The 17,418-nt window shown below is 44.8% G+C and overlaps 1 protein-coding gene across 1 annotated transcript; it reads left to right on the top strand.

The window, feature by feature from the left end:
• Positions 1–92: 92 nt before the first annotated feature.
• MFSD4B (major facilitator superfamily domain containing 4B) lies at positions 93–14,450 on the top strand. Its single transcript, XM_072833926.1, has 5 exons — positions 93–210; positions 346–548; positions 2,281–2,449; positions 3,974–4,090; positions 5,375–14,450. The coding sequence occupies exons 1-5, from the start codon at positions 93–95 to the stop codon at positions 6,616–6,618; spliced, it is 1,851 nt and encodes a 616-aa protein (XP_072690027.1). The 3' UTR covers positions 6,619–14,450.
• Positions 14,451–17,418: the final 2,968 nt, after the last annotated feature.

Raw genomic sequence — 17,418 nt, 5'->3', positions numbered from 1 at the left:
TGCTGAGGGGCGGGCGTCGCGAGTTCGGAAGTCCGGGGGGCGGGGCCTGGAGGGGCGGGGCTGGGGCTCGGCGGCCGGTCCCTGAGGCGCGGATGGGCCGCCGCGCGGGGAGGCGGGGCAGGGGGCGGGGCCGTCGTGTGTGGGGCGGGGCCTCCGGGCCTGTGGGGGGCGGGGCCAGGGCTCGGCGGCCGGTTCTCGAGGCGCCGCCAGGCCTGGAGGGGCGGGGCCTCCGGGCCTGGGGGCGGGGCCTCCGGGCCTGGGGGCGGGGCCTCCGGGCCTGGGGGCGGGGCTCGGCGGCGGGTCCCCGAGGCGCGGCGGGGCGGCCGCCTGAGCGCTTCTCCGCAGCCGCCGAGCTGGAGCTGGAGCTGGAGCTGGACGTGCGCGGGGCCGGGGCGCCGGCTGCCGGGCAGCGGCTCCTCCAGGCCGCGGCCGCAGCGGAGAATGAGGCGGCGGCGGCGGCGGCGGCGGGCTCCCGGCGGGGCCGCGGGGCCGGGCGCAGGCTGCGCTGGCTCATCACCGCGGTGCTGTGCGCCGCCTTCCTGGGGCTGGTGAGCGCGGGGGCCCGAGGCTGCGGGGCCGGGGCGGGAGGTTCGCGGCTCGCCTCCGCCGCCCGCCGGCTGGTGACCTTGGGCGCGGTCGTCGGCGCCGGCCTTCGGGGCCGAATCTGCAGAACGGGCACAGCCCCGCCGCCCGAGCGCTGTTCAGTGCGAAGTTGGTTTTCCCCCGAGATCTGGGCAGCTCCCCGGGGGGGGGGGGGGGTCGGGTGTGGAGCCCCTGCCCCTCCAGCCCACGCAGATGCCAAGTTATCCCCCAAAGCTGCTTCCCTGGGATTTTCTCTTCCTTGTCTGGCCAGATTCAGCCGACTCCTTATGTTTGCAGGTGGAGGAAACAGGCCCCGAGAGGGAAAAGGACTTTTCTGCACCACGCAGCCGGCTTTCCGTGCGGGAGCCAGGAATAAGCTCTCGTTCTGCCCGCAGCCGTGCACAGACAGACCTTTAGGTCCCCCGCGTCTTCCTTAGAGCAAACTGCAGGGCTAGAAGCGCCTTCTTCTTCTTCTTCTTCTTTTTTTTTTTTTTTTAGATTGTATTTATTTATTCATGAGACACACACACGGAGGCAGAGACAGAGGCCGAAGCAGGCCCCACGCAGGGAGCCCGACGTGGGACTCGATCCCGGGTCTCCAGGGTCACGCCCTGGGCCAAAGGCGGGCGCTCAACCGCTGAGCCCCGCAGGGATCCCTAGAACCGCCTTCTGACACCCCCGTGGCTGCCCCACGACTCCCTTATTTGTGGAGGTCTCCCTGTCATCCCCGGCCTGATGAATGGGGATCTTGGGGATTCACTAGGGTGAGTCCTCTGAGGACAGTCATCCCTGGTCACTCAGCGTCTTTCTCTTGAACCACAACGGATTCTTGGAGGATTTTGATGATATGAAAAAAGAAAAATCATTGCAGGGCACTGGTGCCAGGTCCTGTTTTGGGTGCTTTGCAGGCAGGAAGTGATTGGATTGCAGATGCAGCTCAGCCTCCCCTCCCCATACCAAGTGCTTGCTCAGCTCTCAGTTTGGGACTGCTCCGGCTTGGGCAGGACGCACACCCAAGTGTTTCAAGCAGAGCAGTCCAATTAGAAGGAATTCTTTTTTTTTTTTTTTTTTTTAAGATTTTATTTATTTGACAGTAAGTGAGTGAGTGTGCATGCACAGGCAGAGTGGCAGAGGAGTAGAGAGCCTGACACTGGGCTGGATCCCAGGACCGCGGGATCACCACCTGAGCCCAAGACTGACTCAACCAGCTGAGCCACCCAGATGCCAGTAGGATAAATTATTCTTGAAGCATAGACCCATTAGAAACATTAAAAAAATTATTTATTTATTCATGAGAGACACAGAGAGGCAGAGACACAGGCAAAGAGAGAAGCAGGCTCCATGCAAGGAGCTTGATGCAGGACTCGATCCTAGGACCCCGGGATCACGCCCTGTGCTGAAGGCAGCCGCTCAGCAACTGATCCCACCCAGGTGTCCTAAAAGTTTTTTTTTTTTTAAGTTTCCAACAAATATTCTCTCATAGCTTGGGATTTGCTTTGAAGAAAAATCTAGGTTTAGAAATGTTTAAATTGTCTGTCTCCTGTGTATTTTGTGTGTATCAGAGGAAGGATACTGTGCAACCCAGAAATACTGCCGTTTTGACAACATCAAAAACCAGGAATAATATTTTAAGCTGCCACATAGGCAGATGTTATTTTACTGATTGTAAATAAAAGATTTTGTCTTTTTAAATTCTAGGGAATGAGTGTTGCTATACTGGGACCGACTTTTCAAGATTTGGCAACAAACGTGAACCGCAACATTAGCAGTCTTTCTCTGATTTTTGTGGGCCGTGCTTTTGGATTTTTGAGTGGCTCTGTGATTGGTGGAATTCTTCTCGACAATATGAATCATTTTCTACTTTTGGGTGAGTAAAGACCAATTTTAGCTTTTTATGACTTTCAAGGAATTTACAATTTGTTTTTAAATATGAAATATGTTGTGTTTGACAACTCAAATGGGTAGTGTTTGCCAGGCATTCTCAGTGGAAATCAGGTCTCCTTGGTGCCTGTTTTCATCTCAGCAGTTATAGGGAATCTGTGCTGGGCCACTCTGGAAATTTAGATTAGCCCTAGAATGTGTCACTATCCTTAGCCTTCCTGGCTCTCAGTGTAGTTTAGGCGCCACCCCTAGGATCACATACTAGTCCAGAACTCTGCCTGTCAGGGTTTAGGGCTGATCTGCTGGAGCCACCATAGGTCAGAAGTGAATTCCTTGAACTTGCCCCGGCTAGACCCTGGACTGAGAATGAAGGTGGGAAGTACTGGGGGCAAAATGACATAGGCTAAATTTTTGTCTCGGATGCACATATTAATGATGCTTCCAGACCTCTCTACCTCACCCTTGAATTAGATGGCAAAGCTTTTAACTTGCTCTTTTTTTTTTTTTTTAATATTGTTTATTTATTCATGAGAGACACAGAGAAAGGCAGAGACACAGGCAGAGGGAGAAGCAGGCTCCATGCAGGGAGCCCGATGTGGGACCCGATCCCGGGACCCCTGGGTCGAAGGCAGGCACTAAACCGCTAAGCCACCCAGGCATCCCTAACTTGCTCTTTTTTGAATAAATAGACACGTTGAAAGAAAATCTGGATTAATGAGATAAAACTGCTTTGGAAGTAAGGAGAATAATTTACTCTTGTTGATGAATAAATGAATAATCACTCAGATTTCCCAGGTGGGTTGAGAACATACAGATCTCTTGTATTTCCTTCCCTACTCTCAAGCTAAATTGCTTAATACATTTCTCCTACAAACTATTGTGACAGCATTTTATTTTTCTCCTAATTTTTAATTTATTATTTATTTATTTATTTTTTTCTCCTAATTTTTTAATCTCATATCTAAACGTCTCTTTTTATTTATTTAAAAAATATTTTTAAAAAGATTTATTTACTTATTCATGAGAGACACAGACTGAGAGATAGAGGCAGAGACACAAGCAGAGGGAGAAGCAGGCTCCATGCAGGGGGCCTGATGCAGGACTCGATCCCGGATCCCGGGATCATGACCTGAGCCAAAGGCAGGCGCTCAACCGCTGAGCCACCCAGGCGTCCCTTAACATCTCTTTTAAAAATATGAAATATTTAAATAAATAATTTTTGCATTATCTGCTTTGCTATAAAACTTTGCCCTGTAGGATGTGGTTTGATTATCAGCAATGCTGGAAATGTACTCATTTTAGGATAACTTATATTTTATGGTCCATAAAGATTAGGAAAGCTTGCAAAGGAAATAACTGTTTGTAGATGCTGAACCTCTCATTCACTTACTGTTACTCAATTGTAATTTGACCTGCTTTGCATTTATGGGAGGGTTTATGATGTTGACTTGATTCACGACTCTTTGTGTGAATACTGTTTTTTATAGCTGACTTTTACCTTTCTTCTCAGGAATGTCAATGTTGGCTACCACAGTTGGTCTTTATCTTGTTCCATTTTGTAAGACAGCGGTGTTATTGATCATCATGATGTCCGTCTTTGGTGTTTCAATTGGCATTCTGGATACAGGTCAGTGAGCCCTTCAGTGTCATCTCTGGGAATAGAGACTTTCTACTAGAAAAAGAGCAGGTGACATCAACTTGTCATTTGCAGTGTGAAATGACACCGACCTACCGAATTGCTCATGGGGTCACCCAGTCAGAACCACCCTCTGGCAACTCTTCTTCTTGCCAAGTAGGGTGCCTGCTTTTGAGCAGCCAACCATGGAGTGAATTTAAAGAATTTTGTTCAGTGAGAGATTATTGATTTACAGTATCCAAACAGGAAAGGGTCCCCCATGTGGGTAATTACGGTATAGGTGAGTGGGCTTCCATTTTGGGATAGAACTTTATCAGTGTAGTATGGGAGGAATTGATGGCTTAATAGGTTAAACCAGCTTTGGAACCGGATTTGGCTGAGGAATCCTAGAAGCAGCTATCCAATTTGAAAAGCACTCTGCCTTTTGAACTAAGAGAAACCTGTGCAGTATATTATTTTCCTTCTCTTTTTTTTTCCCCTCTCAAAAACTCCTGCCTTCCTGCAGGAAATCCCCTCCATGAGTATTGGTATCTTATAAAACCTACTAAATAACATACTTGGCATTTGTCTACCCCCGAAACCCAGGTCTCTTCTTCCCCTGCTCTACTGTTACCTGATAGGTTGGGGATATTTTATACTTTAGGCTTAGTTTGGTTGTGAAATTATGGGGTACAATTGTATGTTTATCTGCAAATATGTTTTTTTTTTTTTTTTTTTTTTTTAAAAGAGAAAGAGAAAACACAACATTTGATGCTTCTTGCCTTTTACTTTTGTTTCCTGTAATGGGCCCAGCAGAATTCTACAGTGTTCAGGTTTTTGAACCTATGTTTTGCATCTACGAGATAGATAATTTTCCTCAACTGGTAATTTGGCCATTATCTGATGATAATATATATTGAAGATGTTTACAAACAAATAAATATCCACCTCTTTCCCACTCCCCGCCCCCCTCGCACCCCACCCCCACTCCCACCCCCGCCAGCCACATATTAAAACTGTCTTATAAAAAAAAAGCCTTGGGCTACTGTGCCTGGCTCTAGGAGGTAGTGGTTTACTAGCTTGCAGAATCCATTTGTGACGATGTGATGTTACGATGCTTAGAATTCTCCGGTGGAATTCCTTGATCATAAAATTGACTGAGTTGTAACATTTGATGACGGAGAATATCTTAGTCCTTGTGCCACAAAAAATATACTAATCCTCTTTCTGATAGTAATGAACTGTTTTTTGTTAAGTTACTATGATTAAATCATTTTCCTCATCTTTTGTTGGTAGGTGGTAACGTCCTAATCTTGGCTATTTGGGGGGACAAAGGAGCCCCACACATGCAGGCCTTACACTTCAGTTTTGCCTTGGGTGCCTTTTTGGCTCCACTGCTGGCTAAATTGGCCCTGGGCACGACGACGGTGTCTGCTGCAAACCACACAGAGGCCGACTCTAACCACTCTGCTCTCAACCAGTCATCTGAAGCGGACTCCGAATCTCTCTTCAGAGTACCTGACAATATGAATTTACTATGGGCCTACGCTATTATCGGTACTTACATTTTTGTAGTTTCTCTCTTTTTTTTCGCTCTGCTTTTTAAGAAAAGCTCAAGGCAGGAGAAAGCCAAAGCATCTGCTCAGAGGTCTCGAAGAGCTAAATACCACAATGCCCTTCTTTGCCTCCTTTTTCTGTTCTTCTTTTTCTACGTTGGAGCCGAGGTAACGTACGGTTCTTACGTTTTCTCGTTTGCGACCACCCATGCTGGCATGAAAGAAAGTGAAGCGGCGCTGTTGAACTCCGTCTTCTGGGGCACCTTTGCAGCCTGCAGGGGCCTAGCAATCTTTTTTGCTACATGTTTACAACCTGGAACCATGATTGTGTTAAGCAACGTCGGCAGCCTGGCATCATCCTTACTGCTGGTGCTTTTCGACAAGAGCCCAGTTTGCCTCTGGATAGCGACTTCGGTGTACGGGGCCTCGATGGCAACCACGTTTCCTAGTGGTGTTTCTTGGATTGAGCAGTACACGACCATCCATGGGAAATCTGCCGCATTTTTTGTCGTTGGTGCTGCCTTGGGAGAAATGGCTATTCCTGCGGTGATTGGAATTCTTCAAGGGCAGTACCCTGATTTGCCTGTAGTTCTGTACACCATTTTGGGGGCCTCGATAGCCACTGCTGTTTTATTTCCCGTGCTCTATAAGTTAGCCACCTCCCCTCTCAATCAACAGCGAAAAGAACACAGAAAAAGCGAGGACCAGAAAGCTTTGCTGTCTAGTTCTGAGCTAAATGACTACGAGGAAGAGAATGAAGAAGAAGATGCAGAGAAATGGAATGAAATGGATTTTGAAGTGATTGAAATGAATGATACAATGAGAAATTCTGTAATAGAGACATCTAGAAATGTCCTGACAAAGCCCGTAGCTGAAATCTCCAGTCAATCCCACTCCAGTGCAATGGTGTTCGAGTCCTCTCCAGCTAACAGTGGCAAGTCCCCTGTAAGTCACCTTGCAAGAAACCAGTGTAAAAGGGACTAACGCCGAGAGAAGATGGATTATTTACTGACCTCCTTGAATAACCTCTGGTTCTAAAGAAGCCAGTTAAAGCAGAGCATTAACAGATTTTCAACATGCTCTGGGGATCAAAATTCCTAGGTCAGAGTATAGCAGATGCTACAAAGTTTTGCAAGGTTCTGTAATTCCCAGAGTTTTCCATAAAGAATGAATGGCCTTGGTCTCGTACAGCAGGGTCTTGTGAGGCTAGTGTTTGGCATGTGGCTGATGAGGTAATGTGTTACGATCTCCACCCCTCCGAGCACGCAGAGAAGGTGTTGTTGAGAAGCTGGGTGCCGTTCTCATAGCTTGAAACCCTCTAGTAGTTGAGCCGAGTAGCTGAACAAATGATCAGTCATCAGCATTCTATCAGGGAAGTTGAGGAGTGTTGTTTCATAAAAAGAACAACTTTGAAAACGGACAGAGTTTTATTCATTGCTTTGCCCTCGTTGTAGTGTTGCACCAGAGAATGCTCATGCCTCATTTGATTTCTGATTTCTGTGAAGAGAACACAGAGCAGGACCCCAGAGACCTGGCTGCAAACCTTGACTGCTGCTTACTAGTTTTCCGGCCCTGCACTCGGTCACTTTACTTGAGTAGGGCCTTGCTTATCTGTCTCCTGATCTGTGATTTTATCAGTGAAAGTGAGATGATTTTCAAACTAGGAATCCTTAAGTTTTAAAGTTTGTGCAAGAAAAAAAAAAGTTTGTGCAAGATGTCAGAAATTCACATGTGCCATCCATTCTTCATTTCAAATGAGAAGTGAAACAAAATTGATAGTTTTAAGAATACTACTGATTATGAATCTATGCCCGTTTCAGAGACTCCGTGTTTAATGACTATCCGCAAAACACATTTTTCAGTATTGTGTTTCATCAGTTCTAAGATGCACCCTTTTCTACCTTTTTTCCACAATTTTAACATCTCTGAAATCAGAATATGTCTTAAAGTCAGTAGTCACTTAACATCGTGAAGAAATTTAATCGACAGTTTATCCGTATACATATCCAAAGCAATGTTGCATGTTACAATCAGTGTCTTACAGTAATTCATTCAATTAGGAGATTTTACTATTTTTACAGATATTTTAAAAAGAAAAGTTATTTTTATATGCTGATTTTCTTGATGTTCAAATGGGGTTTGGAGATGCAATGTTCCGACTTTACAGGCTGTTTCAGAGTTACTAGGTTAGTAATAGGGTGAGTAATTGGTAATGGAGTCTGAGTCTGAGCCTTGCTCTTCCAGGACTTGCTCCTCATTGCGTCCGGCTGGTAATCACATTGTAAGCGCTGTGAACTAGGCTGCAGTTTAATTTACAAAGAGGCACAGTCTTTTGCAGTGTTTGGATTATTTGTATCACCCACGTAGGGTTCTTCTGGAGTTTGAAATACCCGGGAGACCAAATAATGATTAGAAAGGGGCTTGGTGGCTAGGAGTCAGGGATCGCAAAGGGTACTTCGTATGAGTGTGGCAAAGCTGGTGTGAGCTCTCTTTTGTTTTTTGTTTTTTGTTTTTAAAGATTGTATTTATTTATTAGAGAAAGAGTGAGAACAAGAGCGATCACAAAGGGAGAGGAAGAGGCAGAAGCAGACTCGCCGCTGAGCAGGGAGCCTGATGTAGGGCTTGATCCCAGGACCCTGAGATCATGACCTGAATCAAAGGCAGAGGCTTAACTAACAGAGCCACCCGGGCACCCCGTGAGCTCTCTTTTGATAAAGCACTGATGGCAGCTTTTGTTTACTTCTCTTTACCACGTTTTATGGTGAAGAACATTTAATTTCTACCTGTTTGCATTCTTTGCCTTCTCTTATTTATCTAATTTCTACAAGTTTGCGTTTGTTTTTTCTGGAGTGAAATACAGTATCTGTTTTGACCACTGCCCATCCACCTTCTATACCACAATATGAGTTTGTATATAATCTAGCAATTTTAGAGAGGGCCGTTGGAGAAATTAACAGTAAAAATTCTATTCTTGCTCTTTTTTGTACTTTGCTTTTCTCTTAGCTAGACCTTGGAGACCACCTGTGTTCCATATATGCTTTTTCTCAGGTTGTTGGAAGTTAGGCAGTAGATGCTATTCGGCAGCTGGGAGGCTTGCTAGAACAGGGATTCAATCTGCAGCATCTACATTTAAGGGGTAGAAGATGTGGCTCAGGGAGAGAGGGACGATTATAAGAACATGGCCGGAAATTTGGAAATCCTCACTGGAAAATCCACTGGAGTTCCACAAACCAAAATGTGAATGGCCATATGAGATTACAGGCATTGTTAAAGTTTGATGATGTATTTCCATATTGGAAGGATAAGACTTAGTACAATTCCAAGAATTAGCATTCATTCTAATAATCAGTTCTTAGGTAGGTGTCTGCTGATGCACAAGTAGCCAATACTGAAGTATTCTATTGCTGAATAACAGATTTATCAGTTTACAACAACAGACATTTTTAAGTAGGCTCCATGCCCAGTGCGGAGCCCAGCATGGGGCTTGAACTCACAGCCATGAGATCGAGACCTGAGCTGAGATCGAGAGTTGGTTGCCTAACTGACCAAACCACCCGGGCACCCCAACAACAGACATTTTTTATCTCACAGTTTCTTGGGTCAGGAATTTGGGCATGACTTCCCTAGGTCTTCTGCTCAGTGTCTCATAGGACTGCAGTCAAGCTGTTGGATAGAGCTGTGCTCTTTTTTGGAGATTTGGGTTCTCTTCAAGTACCCTGTTATGTGGTTGTTGACAGTATTCAGTTCCTTGCTGTGGTTAGGCTGAGGCCCCTGTTTTTTGTCTGGCTGTGAACTGTCACCAGTTGGTTGACAGTTCACCATTCCTAGAACCAACCACCTAGGGCCATGCAGCCCTCTGCAGACCTCTCACAACATGGCATCCTATTTCTTCAAAGCCAGCAGGGGAATCTCTCACCTGGGTCTGCTAAGCTAAAGCCTTCTATAACATGATATAATCCCAGGAGTGGCGTCCCATCACCTTTGCCATATAATCTTGGCTAGAAGCAAGTCACGGTTCTACCCAAACTCAAGGGGAGAGGCTAGTACAGAGATGTGACTCATCTGGGCCCCCCTAGAGTGAGTTTGCTACAATCTGGTACCTGAAAAACTGAGGTTCAAGAGAACTAAAAAGTTTGAGCTGGGGACAAGAAGCCCTCAGCAGTCATCACGAGTGATTACAGATACCAAACTGAGTGAGCTAGTGTGGGCGCGGAAGGCTCCCCGTATGGCAGGCCCACGAACCTGGTAGAGGAGACTCTGTGGGGCAATAGATGGGTTCACTCAGAGTTAGGCACTCTTTCCCACTTGACATTTTATGGTCTTTCCCACTTTTAACTTGTTCAGATGCAGCTTTCTGTGAGGGAAATAGGTACATTTCACTTGAGTTGTATTTTCATAGTAAAGTCCAAGAACACTTTTGAGAGCATCTTTTGGTTACTCTTATTTTTTAAAGAGAAATGCTTTTTAAAAAATCAGTTTTTATCATAAAAATAGTGAAGATGTTAAAAAAAAGTCATGCTGGAAGATTAGGGAAGTACATAAAAATGAAAGGGACAGGTATAAAAATTTATATCGAGTTTTTATTTATTTTTTTAAAGTAAGCTCTATGCCCAGTGTAGGGCTTGGACTCACGACCCAAGATCAGTAGTTGTCTGCTCTAACAACTGAATCAGCCAGGTGCCCTTGTGTAAGTAATTTATAATTCTAAACACCTAGAAAATTTCTTAACATTTCTCATCAACATAATTTCCAGGGTAAAGGGATAAAAAAAAAAAACCTCCCCCCTACCAGATAAAGTTTCAGAAACAACTTGAATTTTTGTGTCCAGATTGCATTAACACTGTAGCCAATGGACTGGTTATTAGTTTGAAGAATTGTAATTTATTAAAAAAACACACACACAACAAGCCTAATTGATCACTGTAGCAACACACTCCTGAAGACTGTGTGAGCCCGGGATTACATGTAAAGTGAGTTCGTTTCAGGTAGAACCATTAAATAATGAGGATAGCTGTCTCATAACCAGAACTTTTGGTTTACCATAGCAGTGTATCACTCCTGCCACTTAAAAGTTCTTTGTTGTTTGTTTGTTTGTTTGTTTGTTTGTTTTTAAGATTTTATTTATTCATGAGAGATACAGAGAGAGGCAGAGACATTGGCAGAAAGAGAAACAGGCTCCATGCAAGGAGCCTGATGTGGGACTTGATCCCAGGACCCTGGGGTCACGACCCGAGCCAAAGGCAGATGCTCCACCACTGAGCCACCCAGGGGCCCCGAGCTTAAAGTGCTTGATGGCAGTAGCCATGTCCCTCTGGGATACCCTGTATCTGTGTTTGTTACGTGCCGCTTGTTTTGTTCATAGTGCTGTGAATGTGTTTGCATATGTGAACTCACAGATATTACATGTGTTTCATGTTCTCCTACATTGGGGGGGCGCAGTGGGGGTAAAGGTAGTCGAGAAGAGATACAAAAAAGTTTATGATTCCAAGTTTGTTAGAAATGGCTCTTTTTTCATTGAAATTGTTATAGCGATTATTATAGATTTACATGCAATTGTGCGTAGGGTTTCTTTTGTTTTCTTTTTCTTTTTTTTTTTTACAAATTTGCTGAGCAGGGCTACTTGCTCAATCTGGAGGGTAGAGAACTAGACTAATGCTTCTCATAGTTTAATGTGCATTTGAATTGCTTATTAAAATACAGATTCTTTTTTTTTTTAAAGATTTTATTTATTTATTCATGATAGTCACACAGAGAGAGAGAGAGAGAGAGAGAGAGAGGGGCAGAGACACAGGCAGAGGGAGAAGCAGGCTCCATGCAGGGAGCCCAATGTGGGATTCGATCCCGGGTCTCTAGGATCGCGCCCTGGGCCAAAGGCAGGTGCCAAACCGCTGCGCCACCCAGGGATCCCCTAAAATACAGATTCTAATTGAATAGCACCTGGGGTAGGCGCTGGGATTCCGTATGTCTAACGAGCTCTTATGGATGGGGAGCTGTTGCCCTGTGGACTGACCACATTTCGGGTAGCAGGATTCACTTTTTGAGAGGGTCAAATTCTTTGCTACTTTTGGGAATTCAGTTTGTTTTGTTTTTGCTTTTCTTAATCTGACCTTAAATCTGTAGGAGTCTGTAGTTCCCATGCACCCCCTTCTCTCTCTTGCACACAAACTCTAGGACTCTATTCTGAATTCTCTTCAATCCTCTCCATTTACTGCACTGACTGTTGAATATTTATTTCTTATGTCTGTTGAATGCCTCCTATTTGGCAGTCTCTGTGAGAGGTGCTATGTGTACATTGGTGGAAAGGTCAGAAGGTTCCTGCCTCCATGGAACATACCCTCTATAGAAATACCGTCCAGTAGAATTTCCCACAGTGATGGGAATATTTTATATCTGCACTGCCAAGTAGCCACTGGCCACACGTGGTGAATTGACTCCTTGAAATATGGCTAGTAAGACACAGAAAATGGAATTTTTTAAAAAGATTATTTACTTATTTATTCATAGAGACAGAGAGAGAGAGAGAGAGCAGTCACCATGCAGAGAACCTGACGTGGGACTCGATCCAGGGTCTCCAGGATCACGCCCTGGGCTGCAGGCGGCACTAAACCGCTGCGCCCACCGGGGCTGCCCAGAAAATGAATTTTTTAATTTAAATATCTACCTTAGCTGATGGCTGCTATATTGGATAACATGGTCTTTTTTTTTTTTTTAAGATTTTATTTATTTATTCATGAGAGAGTGGTAGGGACACTCAAGAGGGAGAAGCAGGCTCCACGCAAGGGGTCCGATGTGGGGCTCTATCCCGGGACTCCGGGGTCACGCCCTGAGCCAGAGGCAGATGTGCAACCACTGAGCCACCCAGGCGTCCCTGGATAACACAGGTCTAGTGGAGGAAACAAGATATCAAACAAGTAATCACACAAGGTGTTTCCAGGAAGTCTTTATTTTGTTATATTAGAAATTTACAAGTATCTGGGGTCAGAAAGGTTGTGTTAGATGCCTTCTCAAATGGCATGATATAAATTATCACGGGACCTAAGGAAAGGCTGGTTTTACTGGGTCCTAATGGTAGACAGTGGTGTTTAGTGATCCAAAGGAGAAGCTTTGCCTTTCCTTGTGTGTTGTGGAAGCAAACCAAGGCCGGGCACCTTGGTTGTCAGGAGGATTTAAACCCCTTCCCTTTATGCACTTTGGCTAGTTGGCATTTGAGCTAGGTTGAACTTGACTTGGATTTTTATTTAGCTATAAATAGTTTCATACTTAATGAGTTAAAATTTTATAACACTGAATTTTTGCAAAGAGAAGTTTTGTGCATTTTTTCCCCTGCATCTTCCAACATTTTTTGGTGATTGTCTTCATCATGTGTTGTCATGTCCTCTATTTTCTGCCTTGTTTCTTTCTTTCAGTTCTTGCAGAGAAGATCCCTTAGGTTCTTGCAGTGTAGTTGTTAATTCTTAATGTATTGTTTTTCTTTTGGCTTATATTTTTACTTGCAAAAATGCCTTTCGTGTCCGGTCTCTGACTTTATGGCAACTTGCCTTCGATGTGTTCGATTATGTTAGTTAATGGGTGGCCTGGAGAAGAGTTGAAGTTGTTCGATGACATGAGTGACTTAAGGTGGTGAGCTTTTTAGCCTCTGAACAACTTGTTGAGATTGCAAGGTGTTTTTTAAAATCATTTATTTTCAAGTGTGATAAAATAGACATAACATGTACCGTCTTAGCCATTTTTAAGTGTATAAATTCGGTGGCATTCCTACGCTCACATTATTGTGCAACCATAACTGCCTCATTCACAAAACTGAAACTCTGATGAGCACTGGGTATTATGCTATATGTTGGCAAATCAAACTCTAATAAAAAAATATACAAAAAAAAACCCAAAACACTGAAACTCTGTAACCCATTAAACACCGTATCTCTCCATTACACCCTCGTATGAGCCCTGACAAAAGAGCAGTCTACTTCCTATCTCTACAATTTTCATTACTCTAAGTACTTCATATAAATGGCATTAGACGGTATTTGTCCTATTGTGACCGGCTTATTTCACTCCGCGTATTATCTTCAAGTTTCATCCAGGTTGTAGCCTGTCAGGATTTCCTCTGTAAGGTGGAGTAATAGTCTCCTGAATGTATACTTTGCTTACGCATGTATCTGTTAGGGACGTTTGAGTTGCTTCCACCTTTTGGCGATTGGGAATAATGCTGCTGTGAAAATTGAATGTACACATACCTGTTTGAATTTCTGCTTTCAATGCTTTTGGGTGTCCCCACAAGTCTGACTGCTGGCTCATGTGTTAGTTCTGTTTTTAATGTTTTTGGGTGCTTTCATTATTTGACTTAGATATTGTCCTAAATCCGTTTTTCCAGAAGAAACTGGCTAGAGGAAGAAGATAGAGAAACCCATGCATTTAGTCATATTGCTTCAAACTCTAGGCAGACTTTTAGCCCATTATAATCAATCAGCTTAGTGTCACCCACACGCAGAGTAGTGAAAGGTTATGTCCGACATCTACCTCAAAGTTTTGTTATATTTGCTTTCAGTTTTTATTCAGTCATTGAGCAAGTGTTTGCGAGCTCACTTTGAAATCTTACCTGTAATGAAACCAAACCTGGACCTGTGGGAGGTTGTTTTTCTAGACCGGTTTTCACCAGTCAGTTTTGATTTGAGGGGCTTAACGGGGTAGGGATGGCCTTGTAGATTGATTACATCTGTATTTAAGACTGCTCACACTTACATGGCTTTGTACAATGAAAAAGCTTGTTTGAATAACATGTTGATATAAATAAATACCACTGTTGATTTAAGATAAAATTGTGTTTCATTTCATGGGTGCTTTGGCATCTCACCAGAAATTTGTCAAGAATATTTCCAGATTTTAGGTTGTGAGTGCTCCAAAAATGTATGTGGTAGTTGTCTTGGGTTCCTAAAGTGTGAATAGTGTGTTATTTTTAAGTTCACATGGATATTTTAGAAATGACATCTAACATCTTTGATGACCTCTAACATTTCTGGCTCCTCCGTTTCTCTTAAGTTTATGATCTAGTTTCTAAATTCACAAGTCCACCGAAGCAGCTGTTGCCAGCTGGGTATCTTAGTTCATGTTTTACCTGAATAATAATCTCCTAATTAAGAGGATTACAGTTATGTCCTTGTTTCGGGACGGAAAGGAAGTTTTCAGAATTGCACATCAAGCAGGAACTGGGGAGCTTCTCGTTGCTTCCCTTCTATAAAGAACCCGCAGCTGAAAGTGCTATTAGTGACCGCAGCCCTTTCTGTCTCGCTTAGAACAACTGTAGGGATAATCTGGTTAAATGCTTCTAGCCTGGAGCGTGATTCATGTGTACAGCAACGTCTCCACCCCCTTCACACTTTGCCGGAGCCTTGGGAGAAGTTATTTTTAAAGTGGGAACGTTTGAGCTGAGAGAAGTGAAATGGCACCCTCTCTCGTCCTAGCAGTAATGACGCCAGGGGTGTCCTTATTTGACTGCTGCCATCCCTGCCTTCCGTCATCTAAGGCCACAGCTGCGCACCTTGCCCGGGGCAGGGATCTTCTTGTACCTTTGCACCTTGCCAGGACTCTGGGCAGAGCTTGGCTTTTCTGGCTCCTTCTCACTACAGAACCCGAGCAGCTTTGGCATTGGGCCAGATACGATAGGATTTCAAGTATAAGCAACTGTGATATCCAGGGTCCCCAGTGCCTTCCCCGAGGAAGCGGGGCCTTGGTTTATGGTTACACTCCTGCTTCATCTCCCAGGGATTTGGTTGAGCTTGAGAGGGGGCTGAGTGACCACGGCCTCTGTTCCTAAGGGTTCCCTGGGCGGGAAGGCTGGGGTAGGACCCTGTGGTTTACAAGGACCCAGACCTGAGAATTGGCTGGGGCTCCTGCTACTGCCCACTGGAAGGGAGAATGGGATTTTTCTATTTGCTCACTCTAGCGACCATTTCATTCTCTCTCCTTTGGGAAACTTCAATGGACCCTATAGAGAGAAGAGCTCACGTGTGCTGTAATGGTTAAATGTGGGGTGTGGAGCCTGTCGGCCTGGATGTGAATTCTCTGCCACCTACCACCTTGGTCACATTGCTGTAATCTCTTGGCCTCTATTTTCTTTCATGGAGTAGAGGCAGTGAGACGTCGATGAAATATGTTTTATTTTGTTTTTTAAAGACTTTATTTATTTATTCCTGAGAGACACAGAGACATAGGCAGAGGGAGAAGCAGGCTCCACGCAGGGAGCCCGATGCGGAACTCGATCCCGGGACCCTGGGGTCACGCCCTGCGCCGAAGGCAGACACTCAGCCTCTGAGCCACCCAGGCGTCCTTGAAATAATGTTTGTAAAGCACCTGGCATATTGCATCATCCACACATTTACGGGCTGAATTGTGTTGCTACACCCCACCCCACCCCACCCCCTATGTTGAAGTCCTAACCTCTAGTGGCCCAGATTGAGTATTTGGAGATAGGGTCTTTAAAGAGGCAGTCAAGCTAACATGAGTCATTAGCGGGGGGCCCTAATCCCCCCACATGATCGGTATCCTTAAAGAGGAAGGAATTAGGACACAGACTGGCACGGAGGGAGGACCACGTGAAGGCACAGGGAGAAAGATGACCATCTACGAGCCCGGGAGAGAGGCTGCAGAGGCGGCCAGCTCTCCAGTGCCTTGATCTCAGCCGTCCAGCTTCCAGAATCCTGGGGAGGATTTCTCTTGTTTGAGCCGCTCCGTCTGTGGTACTTCGTTACAGCAGCCACAGCAAACGAAGACACAGAGGAATGAGGGCTTAGTTACTAGTTACTATTCTTATTATTGTTTCCAAACTACTCAGCCAAAGGACAAAATGAAGTGGCCACATATGAGAAACTTTATTCATAAAGTAATATTCACTAATTTAGTAAAAGAGACTAACCACAAAAGGGAAATAGTAAGAGTTTTTTAATAACACCTGTGGGTGTGAAGGCCTGGCTGGACACCCTAACTAAGCTAATAAGGTTATGGGTCCCAAGAATATTTAGCTGTCGTGACACGTCAGTAAGAAGACCTGTGGCCAAGGGGTGCCTGGGTGGCTCAGTTGGTTAAGTGGCCGCCTCTTGATTGCGGCTTTGGTTACGATCTTGAGGTTGTGGGATCAAGCCCTTCATCAGGCTCCTCTCTGCAGGGAGTCTCCTTGAGATTTTCTCTCCCCCGCCCTCTGCCCCACCTCCTGCTTGCATTCTCTCTCTTCTGTGTGTGTCTCTCTAAAATAAGTAAATCTTAAAAAATAAAAACAAAACAGGAAGAAGACATGTGGGCTGAGAGTTCACACACCTGGCCTGGGGAGTCTCTGCTCAGGTACCACACAAAGGATGGCCTTCCTTGGACCCAACCAAATAGTTAAGATAAATGGAGCCCACGAGCAATAAAAGGGTGAGAAATAGCAAAAGCACATAACTTTTTATTTTTTTATTTTTTTTCTTTATTTATGATAGTCACAGAGAGAGAGAGAGACAGAGACACAGGCAGAGGGAGAAGCAGGCTCCATGCACCGGGAGCCCGACGTGGGATTTGATCCCGGGTCTCCAGGATCGCGCCCTGGGCCAAAGGCAGGCGCCAAACCGCTGCGCCACCCAGGGATCCCAGCACATAACTTTTTAATGGATAGTGTACGTACGCAGTAATTAGATACTACAAAGGTAAATTAAAAAGTAGATCATATTTGCTCTTAAAGCAACCATTCTTTTTTTTTTTTTAATTTATTTTATTTGAGAGACAGAGTGAGAGCAGAGGAAGAGAGAGAGAGAGAAA

The sequence above is a fragment of the Canis lupus genome, chromosome 7 (genome assembly GCF_048164855.1).
Source record: "Canis lupus baileyi chromosome 7, mCanLup2.hap1, whole genome shotgun sequence".
Taxonomy (NCBI): domain Eukaryota; kingdom Metazoa; phylum Chordata; class Mammalia; order Carnivora; family Canidae; genus Canis; species Canis lupus.
Note: the sequence above shows the minus strand (reverse complement) of the source record. Positions and strands in the feature narration are given on the sequence as shown.

Excerpts from the sequence above, each read along its gene's own strand:
- MFSD4B (XM_072833926.1), top strand. The coding sequence starts at position 93 with ATGGGCCGCCGCGCGGGGAGGCGGGGCAGGGGGCGGGGCCGTCGTGTG. Across the intron at positions 2,450-3,973 it reads GAATCATTTTCTACTTTTGG|GAATGTCAATGTTGGCTACC; the intron begins GTGAGTAAAGAC and ends CTTTCTTCTCAG. Across the intron at positions 4,091-5,374 it reads AATTGGCATTCTGGATACAG|GTGGTAACGTCCTAATCTTG; the intron begins GTCAGTGAGCCC and ends TTTTGTTGGTAG.